Source organism: Malania oleifera, chromosome 1, assembly GCF_029873635.1.
Source record: "Malania oleifera isolate guangnan ecotype guangnan chromosome 1, ASM2987363v1, whole genome shotgun sequence".
NCBI classification, from domain to species: Eukaryota; Viridiplantae; Streptophyta; class Magnoliopsida; order Santalales; family Ximeniaceae; genus Malania; species Malania oleifera.
In genome coordinates, this window is record NC_080417.1 from 36,942,903 (window position 1) to 36,962,958 (window position 20,056).

Here is a 20,056-nt window from a genome sequence, read left to right on the forward strand (position 1 = left end):
AAAATGTTTTCTTCCAAAATAATTTTTGAAATGAATAAAATGAAAGAGAGTTGGAGAGAGTATTAAAAATATTGCCCGATTGAGAGAATTTTTACAATAAGAAATGAGTTTGGGGGAACTTTGATAAAAAAAAATAGGCCAAATAAATTTGAGAGAAAATTTTGACTAATCAAAGTCGCTAATTGAAGTTATGAGAGGGGTATTTATAGTTTTTCTGAAATTTTGACCGTTAAGGGACACGCTCGACCGAACGTTGGACTAAATCAATAAGTTGACTTAAGTTCAGTTGACCGAACCAAATTGGTCGTAGTGTCCTCGGTCAACCGAACGTCCACCTTCACTTTTTTCACCAACTTGGCAGCCCAAACTCTTATGTTAAAAATACCCTTGGGTGACCGAATTGGCAAGTTTGAGTTACCAAACTTAAGAACAGGCGACCAAACCTCAAGTATTTGAAAAATCTCTTGGTTCAGCCACCCGAATATAAATTCGGGCACCTGAACATGGAAAACTCGCTCTTTCCATTGTGTCTGTTCGGGTAACCAAACCTTGGGCTCGTTCGACCAAAAGTCTCGGGTTGACATATTTTTACTATGGGTTAAAAGGGATAAATCAGGGTTAAGTTTTTAATCCTCACTTAAAACGTTTCTAATAATCCCTTGGATGTCCCTAACGGTTCTATTTTTGCCAATGGCTATAGATACTAGTTCATTTACACAATTAAAACAAGATTAGCACCTAGATTATCTTGAAAAACCTTTGAAATTTGAGTGCTCATATTTCATATACCAAGCCAAATACACTATTTCTTTGTGATTCCCTTAACAAACCTAGTTTCTAAAGAGTGTTAGTGTGTGATCTAGATTAGTTACTCTTGCTCAAAACTCTCTTTGATATATATATTGATTATTGTATTCCAGGAGTGGGCCTGAAGAGGGAGACTAGCTCTATTGAATAGTCCCAGATTGACTTAGACCCAGTTACGAGAGCTAGGTGCACCATTCTGGTAGTGCGGTTGTAGGTTGAGGTTAGCCCCGTTAATTGACCTGGTTGTAAACAGTGTCGCTTCACCCGTTAAGTGAGAATTAGTGGAATCCTCGGGCTTGCGAGTTAGAGGCAGGGACATAAGCATAGTTGGCCGAACCCTGATACCATATCGTGCATGTACTTTATATTTTCGTAATTTATTTTTCGCACTTTTATTTTCAGCACATGTATGTTGTATGCTTGATTCATTATATGTTGTACATGTGTTGATTGAGTTTATAATTGCATAGAGAGACCTAGGTGCATATGAATTAAGTTGACTTAAGTTCAGGTAAATGAACCAAATTTATATTTTCGTACTTTTATTTTCAGCACATGTATGTTGTATGCTTGATTCATTATATGTTGTGTGTTGATTGGGTTTATAACTGCATAGATAGACCGTAGGTTGCGTAATACTGCTGATTTGGATAAACCTAGGTAGAATAAAATTTTAAATACCCAATTCACCCCCTCTTGAGAATACACCAAAGCTAACACGCTAAAAATTTTCGGAACCCGAGAGGCTCAATTGATTGACCCTAGTGTTGGTTGGCTAACCTTACACATCAATTTGAGTTTTCAAAATGGGTTCGGTTGGCTGAGCAAAGGGCCTGTCGGCTGTCCTTAGGCGATTTTCCTTTCGTTTGTAGGTTCGGTCGATTGGCCTAAGGTTCGGTCTGTCGGGCTTTGAAGGCCGGTCGGCTGATGCTATTTTGAACTATAATGGTCGGTCGACCGAGGAAGATGAAAAAGCCAAGTTCATAGGTCGGTCGATTGTGAAAGCTAAGTTCAAAATATAGTCGGTCGACTGAGCCAAGTCAAATTTTGACTTTTGGCTTATAGTGTGTTCGGTCGACTGAGGTATTTAACACTGGAATAGGTCGGTTGACTGAAGACATTGAATTCCTTAGTTTTTACTCTAATTTTGACCCTAAAACTATTCCAAAAACTTTGTATGATTTTAATCTTTTGGAAAAAGATTTTTGGTGTAGTTTTTGGGTCCCCTAAGGTCAGTCTATAGTCATTCTGAGCTTAGCAATCATATCATGCATGACATGCATTATTACAGACCAAAAACTTAAATGCATTACAAATAAAATCATAAGTCTTCTTCTTCTTCTTCTTTTACTCTTCAAACTTCATGGAATACGCCAGGTGTATATGCTTTAAGTCCTTCTGGCTTCCATTTCCCTTTAACTTTATGTGTGTATTGAATAGTAAAACACATAAGAACCTTATGCTTTATCAACATCAAAACAGAGAACAGACTCAAAAAGTCAACAAAGATGATGTGAGCAACAATAATATCATGAGACTTCAATTCTTGCCTTTGTAATTTATGTATTTTTTCAAAGGCTTAAGAACTAGGTGTCCCATATTCTATTGAAAATAGAAAATTTTATATGATCATTGACCTTTATGAAGTTAAGAACCTTCAAAATCATCAAGGTATTCTTTTCAAAAAGAGCTTCAATTCATCAAGAGGTTTTAGACATTCATAGGGTTGTTTTAATTAATTTTATGCATATAGTCAAGGTGAACCTTTTTTGACTGTATCTACTTTTACATAAAGTATTTTTCATCATAAAAAATGGGGAGATTGTTGACCTAATTAGTCATATCCCATTTTGATAATGACAAATACACTTGGTACTGATGTTTGCACTAAACTTGCATGCAGGTTCACTCTACGCATGGAATTGAAAAGAAAACTATCATGATGGTGTATGGTGACCTCAAGGAAAGATCAAAGAATATTGTACTTTATTTGTAATTTTATTTTGTATATTCTTCATGATTGGACTGTAATACTATATGGCCTGTAATAACTGCATTATGCATGGTAAGACTGTATGCTCATATTGGCCTTAGATGGACCTTAGGTTCCTACACTTAGTGTACAAGACCCCACTATAGTTCACATGTCATTAGGGGTAAAATTAAGATCAAGTAATGAACCTTATGCTAAATTCATAAGGACTTCGGGCGACCAAACCCGGCAAGTCAAATTGCTTCGGTCGACCAAATCGTAGATTGGTCAAATAGTTGACCTGACTTCGGGCGACCGAATCAAAAAGGACTTCACCATCCTCGGTCAACCAAACTCGCACCCTTACTTCTCCATCGTCCCCGTGTGCCCAAACTTATAGTTCATTTTCACCTTGGACAATTGAACTTGGCAATTCGGTAGACTGAACTTTAGTTTAGGCAACCAAACCTCGGATAGAATGGAAAATTGCCTTGGTCAGCAAACCGAACCTACCTTCAGGCACTTGAAGTTCAAATTCACCTTTTCCTATTATGTTTGTTCAGGCGACCAAACTTATGACTCGGTCGATCGGAACTCTCGGGTTGGCCAAATTTTTACCACAGTTAATTAGGGTAAAATATGATTAATTTCTTAAACTCATTTAAAATTTTTCTAATAATTTCTTGTATGTCCCAAATGGTTGTTGTGGAGCAAGCACAAGACTTCCAAATGATAGTGGCAAAGGTTACATCGGAAGGGAACAAGATTGGAGACAATCTTGTTGTGGCTGGAATTATTGAAAAGTTACCCCCATCTTGGAGAGAATTCCAGAAGAGCATGCACCACAAACAGAAAAATATGTCTCTTGAAGCCTTGATCACTCGAATTCGCATAGAGGAGGAGGCAAGAGGGTAAGATGCAATTATGCAAGAAAGTGGTAATACCAATAACTGTAATATCACAAAGGTAAATTTAATTGCTTCCAAACATAATACTTTGCCCAAAGATCTTTTTGCTAAAAACTCTCAATTAAAGCCTAAGAGGAGAAATATAAAAAGTAACAGTAGACCTCAAAAAATGAATAGGGGCAACCATAATAAAAAAAATTTAAACCAAACACACCCTTACAAGAAAAACAACAATGTTTGTTATGTTTGAGACAAAAGTGGACATATTGCTCGAATTTACAAATTTCGAAAACGTGGGTCTTTTCCTCAATCTAATAGAGTAGAAGAACCTTTTGTGGTAATGCTTACTGATATAAATATGGTCCATAGTATTGAGGGGTGGTGGGCAGATTCAGGTGCTAATAAGCATGTCTGTTATGATAAATCTTGGTTTAAGGTGTATGCTCATTTTAAGGAACCCAAAACTATTATACTTGGTAATTCACATACCACTCAAGTACTTGGAAGTGGTGAGGTTGAATTGAAGTTTACTACTGGAAGAGTATTAGTATTAAAAAATATATACTTTACTCCTTCTATAAGAAAGAATTTGGTGTTAGGTTTTCTCCTTAACGAGGCTGGGTTTAAACAAACCATGGAATCTTACCAATATGTAATTCCTAAAAATGGGATATTTGTGGGCAAATGTTATGCTTGTGATGGGATGTTTAAATTCAACATTGAGAATAACAATATAGCATCTTCAAGTTCTGTTTATATGCTCTCTTTGTTAAGTTTTTAGCTTGCTCGTTTATGTCATATTAATAGTAGATACGTAGGAATCATAAGTAGTTTGGGATTAATTCCAAATGTAGATAAGGATTTTGATAAATGTGAATCATGTAGTAAAGCTCAAATAACAAGAGGAAATACCGAATTATTAGACTTAATTCACACAGATTTGTGTGAATTTGAAGGAATTTTAACTCGTGGAGGAAATAGATAATTTATCACTTTTTTTGATGACTTTTCAAGTTTGCGCATGTGTATTTGTTGAAAAATAAAAGTGACACTTTTGTAAAATTTAAGAATTTCCTTCTTGAAATTGAAAATTAGTTCGGCAGGAAAATTAAGAGAATTAGAAGTGATAGAGGTCGTGAGTATGAATCTTTTGAATTCAATTCATTTGTATATTCCTTGGGAATTATCCATGAAACCTTATTCACCTGAATTAAATGGCACATCTAAGAGAAAGAATAGAACTTTAATAGGTTTGACTAATGTCATGCTAATAGAATCAGGTGCACCTCCTAATCTTTGGGGAGAAGCAGTTTTAACTGTTTGTCATGTATTGAATAAAGTGCCACATAAAAAGAACAAGTTACTCTGTTTGAACTTTGGAAAGGGCATAAGCCTATTTCAAGTTATCTTAGAGTTTGGGGTTGTTTAGCTTTTGTAATGCTCACAGACCCTAAAAGACCTATATTAGGTGCTAAAGCTTCTACTTGTGTTTTTCTTGAATATTCTATTCATAGTACAACCTATAGATTTTTAGGCATTGAGAATAATGTTATCTTTGAATGAGGGGATGCAATCTTTCATGAAGAGAAGTTTTCGTTTAAAACTAGAGATAGTAGGAGTAAAAGTGTTAGCAATATTGTTGTTTTAGAGTCTAGCTCATCTACTCCTAACTTAAAGAATAAAACAAATTTTGAGATTGAACCGAGGAGTAAAAGAGCTAGACTCGAGAAGGATTTTGGTCCTGATTATTATGTCAATGTTTTAAAGGAAAATCAAATTACCTTACAAGATGCATTGACATCATCTGATGCGGTTTTTTTGGAAAGAGACTGTGAATGATGAGATGGAATCTCTAATTTCCAATAAAACTTGGAAATTAGTAGAATTACCATCGGGTTGTAAAACCATTGGGTGCAAATGGGTCCTTAAAAAGAAACTCAAACCGGATGGGTCAATAGACAAGTATAAGGTTCGTCTTGTAGCCAAAGGCTATAAACAAAAAGAAGATCTTGATGTTTTTGATACTTTTTCTCCGATTTCTAAAAGTACGTCCATTAGATTGTTAATTGCGATTGCGGCAATTTATAATCTACAAATTCATCAAATGGATGTGAAAATTGTTTTTTTACATGGAGACCTTGATGAAGAAATTTATATGGATCAACCTGAAGGCTTTATAGAGCTTGACCAAGAAAACAAAGTATACAAGTTAATTAAGTCGATTTATGGCTTAAAACAAGCCCCAAAATAGTGGCATGAAAAAATTAATTCTTGCATGATTGAGAATAGATATAAATCAAATGAGTCTAACAAATGTATCTACTATAAATCTTAGGAAAATTCACATGTTATTATTAGCCTTTATGTGGATGACTTGCTCCTTTTTTGTTCGAATTTGCATGTCATAAATAAAACAAAAACAATGCTCAAAATATATTTTTAGATGAAAAATTTAAATGAGGCGTATATTATTTTAAGCATGAAAATTACAAGATCATCTGATGGTATATTTCTTTATCAGTCGCATAAGATTGAAATTTTTTTGAATAAATATGATTGTAATAATTGCAAGCATGTTACTACTCCTTTTGATTCAAGTATTCACTTGTTTCCTGTTAAGAATGGAAATGAAGTGGTTAATCAAGAGGAATATAATAACATTATTGGTAGCTTGAGATATGCAACTGATTTAACTAGACCTGACATTGCATATGCAGTAGGTATACTTAATAGATTTTCAAGCAAGCCGGGTAAAGAACATTGGAATGCTTTTGAACGTGTAATGAAATATTTAGTTGGTACCAAAAATTATGGTTTATTTTTTTACTAAGTATCCTGCTGTACTTGAAAGTTTTTATGATGCTGATTGGAATACTTTGTTAGGTGATTCTCTTTCTACCACATGTTATATTTTTACTTTAGATGGTGGTGCTATTTGCTAGAAATCTAAAAAACAAACAATAATTGTTAACTCAACTATGGAAGCTAAGTTTATTACTTTAGCATCATCTAGTGAAGAAGCAAATTGGTTAAGAGATATGTTGTATGCAATCCCATTTTGGGAAAAACTAATACCACCTATCCTAATTAATTGTGATAGTACTGCTACAATTGGTAGAGTGAATAACCGTTATTATAACGGTAAATTTAACAGTAAATCTAGACTCATAAGAAGAAAACATAGTACTGTGAGATCATATTTAAGTAGTGGTATAATTAATGTGAGTTATATAAAATCTTTTGAAAATTTTACAGATCCATTAACTAAGTCCTTAGCAAGAGAAATGATCCGGAATACATTGAGGGGATGGAATTAAAGCCCATAAAATCATGAACCACGTATGAGGATACCCAACCCAAGTACCAGAGATCCTGTAATTGGGTTCAATGGGAAGAACGAATCATATGGTAATTGTAAGAAATGCACTATTATCTTTTACTCATCCCTATGGTGTAAGTGTATTTATCCTATAATGGAGGAGATTGAGTTTTAAAACTTTTAATGATAATATGTATCTCTTACGAGTGGGGTGCTAAAGTTACAGGAGTACCCTTGACAAATTTTACCTATGTGAGCATGAGAGTGGAGCCGCTCTTTATGAGAATTGGACTTATTCTTAAATATGCTTATGAAACCGAGATTAGCACAAGCCTGAAACGTGTTGGCTATTAAAGTTCACGTTAGCACTTGAATGATTATGTGTGAGCAACAATACTTTATTTCCATTAAGCAGACATAGTTCAAGTCTGAGACCACTACTAACTCTGCAGTAAAGATTATTATTCGTTAAGTGAAGGTTCAATGCAGAGCACACCTACATTATGCATAATTATTCATCTTTGATTGTTAAACTCTCTACATACATGGTGTCACGCTCCGAACCCGCAGGTGGGTCCCAAGTGGTGAATTAAGTAACTTAACCTGTCTCCATATCAATTTAAAACATACATGATACAACATGAAAAGAGGGTCCGACCCCATGGGGTGAACGGATGCCCGATATACATACATACAAACGTCCATACTCATCAAAATACGCAGCGAAATACGATCTGTTATACACAACCAGTATCATACCAGAGTTTATACAAACTAGGATAACATACCCACAATAAAAAACATACCCAGGTGTCTACAAAACTATCCCGACAACCTGGATACCAAAACTCGTACCTAAAAGGTACTAGCAGTAGCTACGACACTCCTGCTCCCAAACGCTAGGATGCTACTTACCACTACCTGAAAGACCTGAAAAACATTGTACGTACATTCGGGGTGAGACATCTCTTAGTAAGGAAGAAAACAACTTATATCAGTGTGTGACATACCAGTGTCATTTTATATACTTCATAACACTATACATATGATACAGTTTGAAACAATTTGTACAGTTTCATACAATTCCATACAGTTCCAGTATTTTCAGAAAACCATTCCAATTCATACAATACCTAACATACATACATACATACATACGGTCAGTGTCGTCACACTAGTTCGCAACTACACAAGGTCACCTCGTCTCACAGCGATTACATTGCTACATACACAACTATGCTACGACGATCAAGGCCCAATGGTGAATCCATTGCTTCATATGCAACTACACAAGGTCACCTAGTCTCACAGCGATTACATTACTACGTATGCAACTACGAAGATCTACGACTCAGGCCCAATAGTGAATCCATTGCTACATACGCAACTACACAAAGTCACCTAGTCTTACCCCGATTACAGTGCCACATGTACAACTATGCTGCGACGACCTAGGCCCACTGTGAATTCGTTGCTATATACGATGTAAAACACACCCTTTGGTGACCAGCCGAAACATACTAGTGATATTTCACACCCCGGATATAGAGTCGGCCACTTTCGCCCACGGTAGTTAACCGATACATGACTGTTTTTACAAACTCTTGGAATCATTTTGAAACTCACTTTCTTATACATTTCAGCGTACGGTAATTAACTGTCACATAATACCTGAAACAAATACATACAACCATACATATCACACTTATTTGGTTTAGGGCAAATCATATCATTTACAATATCAAGTATACAGTTTATGCAAATATGGATTACAGTCACCTCAATAATACAGTTTTAACACAACCAACATATCTCCAAACAAAATATAGATAATACCTGAAATCCCCAATTTTTTCGAAAACTGTAACTCGAAAATCCCGTATTTTTACCCGATAGATTTTCCCAAATAAGTAGCCAAAACATACATATGATCGTAGCCTACAGGCTTACCGATCATAATTTAGAAAATGGACTAATATAAACAGAATCTCCTTACCTTAATCCGAAATCCAACTACGAACTCTATGGTCTTCAAAACTACGAACCGAGACTCCGAAATCTACAAATCACAGTACAAAACATACTTACAATCCGTACTATTATACATATACTGAATCAGAAATGAAAACCAAGTCTTACCTCGATTTTGGCCCAAAACCCGAAATCCTTCGAAACGAGATTCCGATCCAGTAGAGACGTAGAGAATCCTTTACTAATCCTGGCAGTATCGTTGGATTTACGAATCCGGCAACGAACGACAAAGAAAACTAGAGAGAGAGAGTGTAGGGAGAGTTCTAGAGAGAGAAAGAGAGAGAGAGCTTTTGGGAAAACTTAGTCCCAAAGTAATCCCAAAATATCCATATAAAAACCCTTGACCTGAGAGGCTTCGTCGACGAATTGGTCTCCTCGTTGACGAGGTCTTTAGGGATTTCGTCGACAAGGCAGTGATTTCGTCGACGAACCTTGATATTTAAATTTCCCTGAACTCCTCGGCTTTTTTCTCGTTGACAAGGCTCTGAATTTCGTCAACGAGAATAACAAAGGCCTCGTCGACGAAATTCGGCTTCGTTGACCAACCTGCTCTTTTACCAAAATTTCCATCTCTTTATATATATTAACCCATTATCACAGTTCGGGTTCTTACAATCTCCCTTCCTTACAAAAATTTCATCCTCGAAATTTGCAATCTCTCTTTACAATCTCATTCATACTACTCTATACATACCTACTCTGAGGTGAAACGATGATTACCTACACGCAGTCCCGTCACGATACATACATACACACTCTAGAGAATACGGCGACCATTTATACGCAGCCCCGTTATGATACATACATACACACTCTAGAGAATACGGCAGCCATTTATACGCAGTCCCGTTACAATACATACATACATGCCCTCACTTATGGCGAAGGAATACCGTGGTCACATACATATACGGTCTCGGGAGCTTACAATACCACAAGACTCTCCTAGAGACTAACCACTAAATACAATACGATAACAGAGGTTTACATACATACACACATACTTATACCACCCTGCTATCCAAGTACTACTCAGAACAACTGCTAATACTTCTGACGTATTTCCGTTTCCAGTTCCCAAGAAACTTCCTCAACCTCATGGTTTCGCCATAATACCTTCACCAATGGTATTTCTTTGGTACGAAACTTCTGAACTTTACGATCCAGGATCAGAACAGGTATCGCCTCATACACTAAAGTATTTCCAATTTATAACTATCATAACTAAGAACATGTGAAGGATCCAACACGTACCTTCTCAACATGGATACATGAAACACATCATGGACCCTCGATAGTGTTGGGGATAATACAACTTTGTAGGCTACCAGACCCACTCGCTCAATGACTTCGAATGGTCCGATATACCTCGAGCTCAACTTGCCATTCCTTCCGAATCTCATTACTCCCTTCATCGGAGCGATTTTAAGGAATACCTTACCCCCCACCTCGAATTCCAACTCACGATGGAGAACATCCACGTAACTTTTCTGCCAACTCTGAGTGAATCTAATCCTCTCCCGGATCAAACCTACCTTCTCAGACGCCTGCTGCACAAGTTCACATCCTAAAACCTGACGTTCATCAACCTCATCCCAATACAAAGGAGATCGACACCTCTGACCATACAAAGCCTCGAATGGTGCCATCCCTATACTAGTCTGGAAGCTATTGTTATAGGCAAACTCCATTAGTGGCAGAAACCGAATCCAACTACCACTGAAGTCCAATACACAAGCCCGTAACATATCTTCCAAGATCTGTATTGTCTTCTCCGACTGTCCATCAGTCTGGAGGTGGAACGCTGTATTGAAAGTAGGCTTCGTCCCCAATGCTTCTTGCAAGCGCTTCCAAAGTCAAGAAGTAAACCTCGGATCCCGATCTGAAACAATGGACACCGGTACTCCGTGCATTCGCACAATCTCATGCACGTACATATCAGCTAGCCTACTCAAAGGGTAGCTAACCTTCATTGGTACAAAGTGAGCAGATTTCGTCAACCTGTCCACAATTACCCAAATAGCATTCTGCCCGTGAAGTGCTGTCAGTAATCCAATAACAAAGTCCATGAAAATGTGTTCCCATTTCCACACCGGAATAGACAAAGGCTGCAACGGCCCTACTGGTCTCTGATGTTCAGCTTTCACCTGCTGACATGTCAGACACTGCTCCACAAACCGGACAATATCTCTCTTCATACTACTCCACCAGAAGGACTCGCGCATATCCCAATACATTTTCGTACCACCCGGTGTATACAGAGAACGGTGCGCTTCCTCTAGAATCGTCCTTCTGATTTCCTCGTCCTTTGGAACACATAGTTTGGTCCCAAACCTCAACACACCTCTGTCAGAGATGTTAAAATCTGTAGTTAAACCCTACTGTATCTTCTCTACAATCTCAGCTAACTTATCATCACTAGCATGCGTAGCTTTAATACGCTCATACAAGGTCGGTCGGATCACCAAGCTAACAATGAAAACTTGATGATCACCAGATACCAACTCCACGCCAAGGCTTTCTAGATCCCGTCTAATATGATGCTAAGCTACAACTGCAGATGCTACTTCATGTTCTGACTTCCGAATTAATGCATCTGCTACCACATTATCCTTTCCCGGGTGATAACTAATCGTGCAATCGTAGTCCTTAATCAACTCTAGTCACCACATCTGCCTCATATTCAGCTCATTCTGTGTGAAAAAGTACCCGAGGCTCTTGTGATCAATGAAAATCTCACACTGAACACCATATAGGTAGTGTCGCCAGATCTTTAGAGCATATACTATAACAGCCAATTCCAGATCATGCGTAGGGTAATTCTTCTCATACTCCTTAAGTTGTCGAGAAGCATAAGCTACCACCTTACCTTGTTGCATAAGCACACATCCCAAACCTTTTAGGGACGCGTCGCTATAGATCACAAAACCCCCATTCCCCGAAGGAGTGGTCAATACTGGAGCAGTAACCAGCCGGTGCTTCAACTCAAGAAAACACTGCTCGCAATTACTAGTCCAGTCAAATTTCACTCCCTTCTTAGTCAATCGTGTTAGAGGTCCAGACAATTTAAAGAATCCCTCCACGAACCGACGATAGTAACATGTCAGTCCTAGAAAACTCCGAACCTCCTGCACATTCTTCGGTCTAACCCAGCCGACCAAAGCTTCAATCTTACTAGGATCAATGGAGATACCGCCTTGAGACACCACATGGCCTAAGAACGCAACCTGATTCAACCAGAACTCACACTATTTCAGCTTAGCATATTACTTATTCTCCCGCAAAATTTGTAGTACCAACCTCAAATGGTACTCGTGCTCTTCCGAACTCTTCGAATATACTAGAATATCATCGATGAACACAACTACGAACTGATCCAGGTAGTTATGAAACACCCTGTTCATCAGATCCATAAACACCGCTGACACATTGGTTAACCCAAACGGCATAACTAAGAATTTATAGTGGTCGTACCTGGTTCGGAAAGCAGTTTTAGCTATATCCTCAGACCTAACCCTCATCTGATGATACCCTGACCGTAGATCGATCTTCGAAAAGACATGCGTCCCCTCCAACTGGTAAAAAAGATCATCTATACGAGGCAAATGGTAACGATTCTTCACCGTCACTTTGTTGATCTCACGGTAGTCAATACACATACGCATCAACTCGTCCTTCTTCTTCACAAATAATACTGGAGCTCCTCAGGGTGAAACACTCGGTCGAATAAAACCCTGGTCCAGTAATGCCTGCAACTGCTCCTTCAACTCTCAAAATTCTGTTGGAGCCATCTGGTATGGGGTTTTAAAGATCCGTGCCTTACCAAACAGCAATTCTATCTCAAACTCCACCTCACGATCTGGAGGTAAACCAGGTAGTTCTTCAGGAAACACATCCAAAAATTAGTTGACCACTCGAATGTCCTCGAGTCTCAACACATCCCGCGGCGGTTCCTTCACACAAGCTAGGTACCCCTTATAACCCTCTAAGAGTAACCTCCTTGCCTATAATGCCGATAAAATCTGAGGTGTCAAACGCACACACGATCCCACGAACTCATACTCCTGCTTTCCAGGAGGTATGAACACTACTACTTTCTTCCGACAGTCAATCGCCGTATAACTAGAGAATAACCAATCCATTCTCAATATGACGTCGAAACCCAACATGTCATATACTACAAGATTTGCCAGTAGTAGTCTCTCCTGAATTACAACTGGACAGTTTCTTAACATCTTACTACAAGTCATTACACTCCCAGTTGGCGTAATCACAGACAACATCTCATTCATCACACAGGTTTCCACCCCACATAATTTCACATAACTAGCAGATATGAACGAATGGGTTGCCCCCGAATCAAACAAAACAACAGCTCTATTCGAAAGCAATAACATGGTACCTGTCACCACATTCCCAGCGTGTTCCGCATCTGTTGGAGTAAGTGAATATACTCTCGCCGGAGCCGTGGTTGCCTGGTAGTTCCCTCGAGACATCTGATTACTCCCACGGTTCTGGCTCTGTGCAGACATATCCTTCTTCAGTTCCTGGCAGCTCTTCGCCATGTGGGCCGACTTGCCACAGTTGTAGCAAACACCCCAGAATGGCTGACACTCACCATCGTGCCATTTATGGCACTTGGTGCACGGTGCGAAGGATGAATCCTCTTGAGAACTTAGCCGATCGGTGTTCTGCCGATAACCAGAACTGTAATTCTTCTTCTTCTTCTACTTACTCTGCTAAGGACCATTCTGAGGACCAGAAGATACTGACATTTTCTCCTAAACCTGTACTACCTCATCTCCCCGAAGGTCGGTCTCAACAATGGTGGCTTAATTCACCAGAACAGAGAACTCACGGATCTACAGCCTCCCCACAAGACGGCAGATGTCTTTCCTCATACCCCTCTCGAACATTCGAGACTTCTCGTGCTCATTCGGAACCAAGTATGGTGCAAATCGAGATAACTTGATATATCTGGAAGCATACCTCTGCACCATCAAAGTTTCCTGCATTAGGCCCGAAAACTCATCGGCCTTAGCATCCCGTGTGGAGACTGGAAAGTATTTTTCAAAAAATACCTCCTTGAAGCGGCCCCACGTCAAATCAGTTGGACCAGCTCTCTGCCTCTCAAGTAGGCTCACTGCTGTCCACCATCGCCCTGCCTCCCTAATCAGCTGGAAGGTGGCGTACAAAATCTTCTGCTTCTCAGTGCAGTGGAGAACTTCCAAAATCCTTCTGCTTCTGCTTCTTGAAGAGTGCATGCGTGTGAACCTCTTGATGGTACACCCTGCATCAGTAGAAGAGCTACCACGTCTCCTAACACTCCGCCCAATCTCTCGGATCACCTGTCTCGCCAAACCACGAGATACAGAAGGAGACTCATCACTTGCCATCTCCTCGGAGCCACTCTCCAAGTTATTATCCTTGGGCTCCATACTGAAAACAGAATAAGAATTGATTAGAATTCCTATATCGTACACAGTTAATACAATCATAGACCTAATCATGTCAACTATTATTCTCACAGGTCTAAGTCTATTTCGTTACACTGACACGAAAGTCGTCAATGGTCTGCCCTGCCTTTACTCGAATCGTCATCTCAGGAAAAACACGGAATACCGTCGACAAATCCCAATCTAACAACAAAACAACCCTCGACCAACACTACCCATTTCCTACATCCTATACTCTAGTATGTACACATTAATACTCCAAACCAAGTCTGCAAGACCTAACAACCTGGTTAGCTCTGATACCAAGCTATCACGCCTCGAATCCGCAGGTGGGTCACAGGTGGTGAATTAAGTAACTTAACCTTTCTCCATATCAATTTAAAACATATATGATATAACATGAAAAGAGGGTTCGATCCCGTGGGGTGAACGGATGCTCGATATACATACATACAAACGTCCATACTCATCAAAATACGCAGCGAAATACAGTCTGTTATACGCAACTAGTATCATACCAATGTCTATACAAACTAGGATAACATACCCATAAAACAAAACATACCCAAGTGTCTACAAAACTATCCTGACAACCTGGATACCAAAACTCATACCTAAAAGGTATTAGCAGTAGCTACGACACCCCTGCTCTCAGATGCTAAGATGCTACTTACCGCTACCTGAAGGATCTAAAAAACATTGTACGTACATTCGGGGTGAGACACCTCTCAGTAAGGAAGAAAACAATTTATATCAATGTGTGGCATACCGGTGTCATTTTACATACTTCATAACACTATACATACGATACAGTTTGAAACAATTCGTAAAGTTTCATATAATTCCATACAGTTCCAGTATTTTCAGAAAACTATTCCAGTTCATACGATACCCAACATACATACATAAATACATACATACGGTCAGTGTCGTCACACTAGTTCGCAACTACACCAAGTCATCTCGTCTCACAGCGATTACATTGCTACATACGCAACTACGCTGCGACGATCAAGGCCTAATGATGAATCCATTACTTCATACGCAACTACACAAGGTCACCTAATCTCACAACAATTACATTACTACATATGCAACTATGAAGATCTACGACTCAGGCTCAATAGTGAATCCATTGCTACATACGCAACTACACAAGGTCACCTAGTCTCACCCCGATTACATTGCCACATGTACAACTACGCTGCGACAACCTAGGCCCACTGTGAATCCATGGCTACATACGGTGTAAAACACACCTTTCGGTGACTAGCCGAAACATACTGGTGATATTTCACACCCCGGATATAGAGCTGGCCACTCTCGCCCACGGTGGTTAACCGATACACGACTTTTTTTACAAACTCTTGGAATCATTTTGGACACGTTCCTATACATTTCAGCGTACGGTAATTAGCCGCTACATAATACCTGGAACAAATACATACAACCATACATAGCATACTTATTTGGTTTACAGCAAATCATATCATTTACAATTTCAAGTATACAGTTTATGCAAATATGGATTACGGTTACCTCAATAATACAGTTTTAACAAAACCAACATATTTCCAAACAAAATAGAGATGATACCCGAAATCCCCAATTTTCCTGAAAACTGTAACTCGAAAATCCTGCATTTTTACCCAATATATTTTTCCAAATAAATAACCAAAACATACATACGATCGTAGCCTACAGGCTTATCGATCCTGATTTCAAAAATGGACTGATATAAACAGAATCCTCTAATCTTAACCCGAAATCCAATTACGAACTCTATGGTCCTCAAAACTACGAACCGAGACTCCGAAATCTACAAACCACAGTACAAAACATACTTACGATCTGTATTACTATACATATACTGAATCAGAAATGAAAATCGAGCCTTACCTCGATTTTGGCCCGAAACCTGAAATCCTTCGAAATGATATTCCAATCCAATAGAAACGTAAAGAATCCTTCACTGATCCTCGCAGTATCATTGGATTTATGAATCCAGCAACGAACGACAAAGAAAATTAGAGAGAGAGAGAAAGAGAGAGTGTAGGGAGAGTTCTAGAGAGAGAGAGAGATTTTGGGAAAACTTAGTCCCAAAGTAATCCCAAAATATCCTTATAAAGATCCTTGACTCGAGAGGCTTCGTCGACGAATTGGTCTCCTCGTCGACGAGGTGTTCAGGGATTTCATCGACGAGGCAGCGATTTCGTCGACGAACCCTGATATTTAAATTTCCCTGAACCCCTCGGCTTTTTTCTCGTCGACGAGACTTTGAATTTCGTCGACAAGAATAACAAAGGCCTCGTCGACGAAATCCGTCTTCGTCGACGAACCTACTCTTTTACCAAAATTTCCCTCTCTTTATATATATTAACTCATTATCAGAGTTCGGGTTCTTACACATGGTACATACATAATATTAAAATAAGGAGAAAATTGTTGGTATACTTTAATATTATTATATTATTTTATTGTTATCTAGGAAAAAAATCACGTACCTTATTGGGTGATACATCCACAATTAATTATGGTCATTCATTCATGTATTTGATAAATGCATAATTAATTATATGAATTTACCTTGGATCTAAGTATGTATTTACTTACTATATATATATATATATATATATATATCATATTTATTGTGTACATAGAGAATAAAGGGTCATTTTGTGCCACTAAATAAGCCCTTGAAGTATTAGCATAACATACTAATTTCTTCTCTTCATTCTCATCATATAATTCTTATCTTAAATCTAGAGAGTTTGGCAAGTAAAGAAAGGTATTTTTAGTGGAGTTTTGAACTCCTCAATTTGTGCAGAATTAGAGTGAGTCGTACGATTTTAATGGGTTGTTGTATCCTAGGAAAGACAAGTCTTGAGAAGTTCTAGTGTCGTGGGCTAAACCAAATAATAGGAGAAAATTTGAATCTCCTTAAAGAAAAGGAGATATCCGTACCGCCTATTATGAACCTTGTTTAAGATTCATATTTTTTATTTGCATCTAAATTTGTATCATTTTATATTATTAGTTTTCAAACATAATTATTGAGAGCGAATGATGAGATTGTACTGACAAGAGAGTGAAGAAATTAACTCCGCTACTGTTCTGGAGGAAAGGTGCGCAAGAAGGACAGGATTTCATTGGAGACCTCTTGAGCTTTCTCCTGCTGGATAAAGTGGTGGCCGTCCAGAATTACCATTTCCAGGTTTGGGACAACCTTCTGAAACTCATCTCCTTCAATGTATGCCCTTGTCCCGCTATCAAAGCCAATGTCCTTATTCCCAACTATGAACTTCGTCCGAACTGTGATTTTTGAGCCATCCCAAGGTGCAAGAAGCTCCCAGTTCCTGCACCCATGTAACAGTGACGGGTAAGTCATGGCATTTGACTCTCAAGGTTGGAGATCACTGACCACAATAGACAACTAGATATGAAGTTGTTATTAGGAGGAATTTTGTGCCTCAGTCATCCGTCTTCTCTTTATGTCATGTTACCATTTACCATTTTATTGTATAAATGCATAAACGATTGTGATAAAAACAGGAAAAAAATAATAATAACAAAGATGGAGCCGAGGAATAAGGACAGAGGATTTTGAGTAGTTAAATGGCTACAAGTTCTAGGATATTTTGAGTAGTTAAAATTGATGGGTATGAAAAATCAAGCAATTCAGAGAAAATCCTACAATGAGATCCGCCATTACAGCTGCAGTTAAATGGCTACAAGTTCTAGGATTTTTTGAGTAGTTAAAATTGATGAGGGTTTGAAAAGTCAAGCAATTCATAGAAAATCCTACCATGACCAATAGCAAAATTTTTTAGCATGAGTGTAAATCATCGACAGAGAACTAAATGCAGACATAAAGATGGACTGAGTCAAAAGGTGAGTTAACTGTTCACACTCACAGGTCAAATGCACGGTAATAGTTGAGGGGTCCAGTAAAACCAGATTTCTGAAACTGGTCTGCGTAGAACTTGATGTCTTCCTCTGCAATCCAAGCAGGCAACGAAGATGGTGTGGGCAGAGCATCGATGATCTCCATGCCCGGAGGAGCTACCAGAGGGTCTGTCTGGTCGATTAGTAAGAATTTCTTCATCACCGTCACATAATCGTACCTCCCAAATGACTTCTCTGCTCTCCCTGCTTCCTAAAATACACACACATATACATATTTAACCATTCTGACCATATGAGAGAGAGAGAGAGAGAGAGAGAGAGAGAGAGAGAGAGAGAGAGAGAGAGAGCACCTGAAACTGGCACATGTAAAACCCGTCCCCAAATCTGTGTCTGAAGAGGTCGACATATTTGATTTGGGGTCTGGGGGTAACCGGAACACTCAGAAGAACCAACCCCTTCACTCTGTCCGGCCTGAACAGGCTCAGACACCGCGCAACAATTGATCCCCAGTCATGTCCCACCACAAATGCCTGTTAATTCTCAAAATCAAACCCCAAACAGATCTAACCCCATTAAAATCAGAGAAAGACTTCAGAATGAGTAGTAGATCCTATGTACCTGTTGAGCACCAAAATGGTCAAGAAGGCCGATAAGGTCACCCACGAGGTGGAAAACGGTGTAGGAATTGGGGGGTAGGGGAGCGTCGGTGTCACCGTAGCCTCTCATGTCAGGGGCCACCACGTGGTAACCGTGGTTGGCCAAATGGGTGATCTGATGGCGCCACGAGTACCAGAGCTCCGGGAACCCATGAATCAGCAGAACCAAGGGTCTCCCACTTCCACTCCCTTGCTCCGCTACGTGCATCCATATCCCATTGGTTTTGATCCTCTGGTGGTTCACCTGCTCGCTCATTGCTTAACTGGACAGCACCACCTTTGTTGATCTACTCTTATCAATATATGCAAGCTGCCTGTTGTGATTTTCAGAGAGAGAGAGAGAGAGAGAGAGAGAGAGAGAGAGTTATGCACAATGGTCAATGGCGGATATGCTTTAAATAAAGAAAGAAAAAAAAAAAAAAAAGAAGAGAAATTATGTGGCTAGGAGGGGTGAGTTTTTTCCCAGTTTATTATTTTAAATATATATTAAATAATAGGAAAAATAATTTTCGTAATAATTGTAACGGAATCTTGTGACTTGATTCAACGAGATTTAAATGATAAAGAAAATTCATGTGTTATGCATAGCGGTCAAATCTCATAAGATGGTGTAGTGAATCTCGCTATTCTATCTAACGAAATTTGTAAGAATAAGACAGTTCATAAACAATGTTTGAATTGCAGACAGAAGCTTAGGAAGCCATTTTGATAATGTTTCGAATAATTCATGACTCATGTGCAATGCTTAAGAGGATCGGATGAAGTAATATTTCTTTGATCTTCCGATTTGGGGGTCACCACGAGAGCTCATGGCATCGCTCTGTGATAATTGATTTGTGAGCCTCTTCCAATTGGTTGGCAAGCCAAGACCGGATGTTGGACTTCAGGGCAAGTCTTCTTCAGCTAGTTTTTAGAGTTTATGCTTTGTAACAGTATCACTTGATGCACCATGAAAACCTCACTGGTAATTTATTAGTCTGTACCTTGTAGATTTATCGCCC

The 20,056-nt window shown here is 38.9% G+C and overlaps 1 protein-coding gene across 2 annotated transcripts; it reads right to left on the reverse strand.

The window, feature by feature from the left end:
* Positions 1 to 7,722: 7,722 nt before the first annotated feature.
* LOC131146998 (uncharacterized) lies at positions 7,723 to 19,429 on the reverse strand. 2 transcript variants are annotated; one of them, XM_058096904.1, is made up of 5 exons: positions 19,018 to 19,429; positions 18,750 to 18,929; positions 18,408 to 18,649; positions 17,576 to 17,849; positions 7,723 to 8,677 (listed from the first exon to the last, which is right to left on the reverse strand). In XM_058096904.1, exons 1-4 carry the CDS (start codon positions 19,309 to 19,311, stop codon positions 17,600 to 17,602), a joined length of 966 nt encoding a protein of 321 aa, XP_057952887.1. In that variant the 5' UTR covers positions 19,312 to 19,429; the 3' UTR covers positions 7,723 to 8,677; positions 17,576 to 17,599. The 2 variants fall into 2 exon arrangements, with proteins under 2 accessions (XP_057952887.1, XP_057952886.1); XM_058096903.1 differs by having other exon boundaries at positions 7,723 to 17,849; positions 19,018 to 19,409.
* Between the last annotated feature and the right edge of the window lie 627 nt (positions 19,430 to 20,056).

What these genes read in the sequence shown, in the direction of transcription:
- LOC131146998 (XM_058096904.1), bottom strand. Translation starts at nt 19,311, where the DNA reads ATGAGCGAGCAGGTGAACCACCAGAGGATCAAAACCAATGGGATATGG. An exon ending in TTTACATGTGCCAGTTTCAG is followed by an intron (nt 18,650 to 18,749) that starts GTGCTCTCTCTC and finishes TGTGTATTTTAG; the next exon opens with GAAGCAGGGAGAGCAGAGAA. An exon ending in TATTACCGTGCATTTGACCT is followed by an intron (nt 17,850 to 18,407) that starts GTGAGTGTGAAC and finishes ACATGGGTGCAG; the next exon opens with GAACTGGGAGCTTCTTGCAC.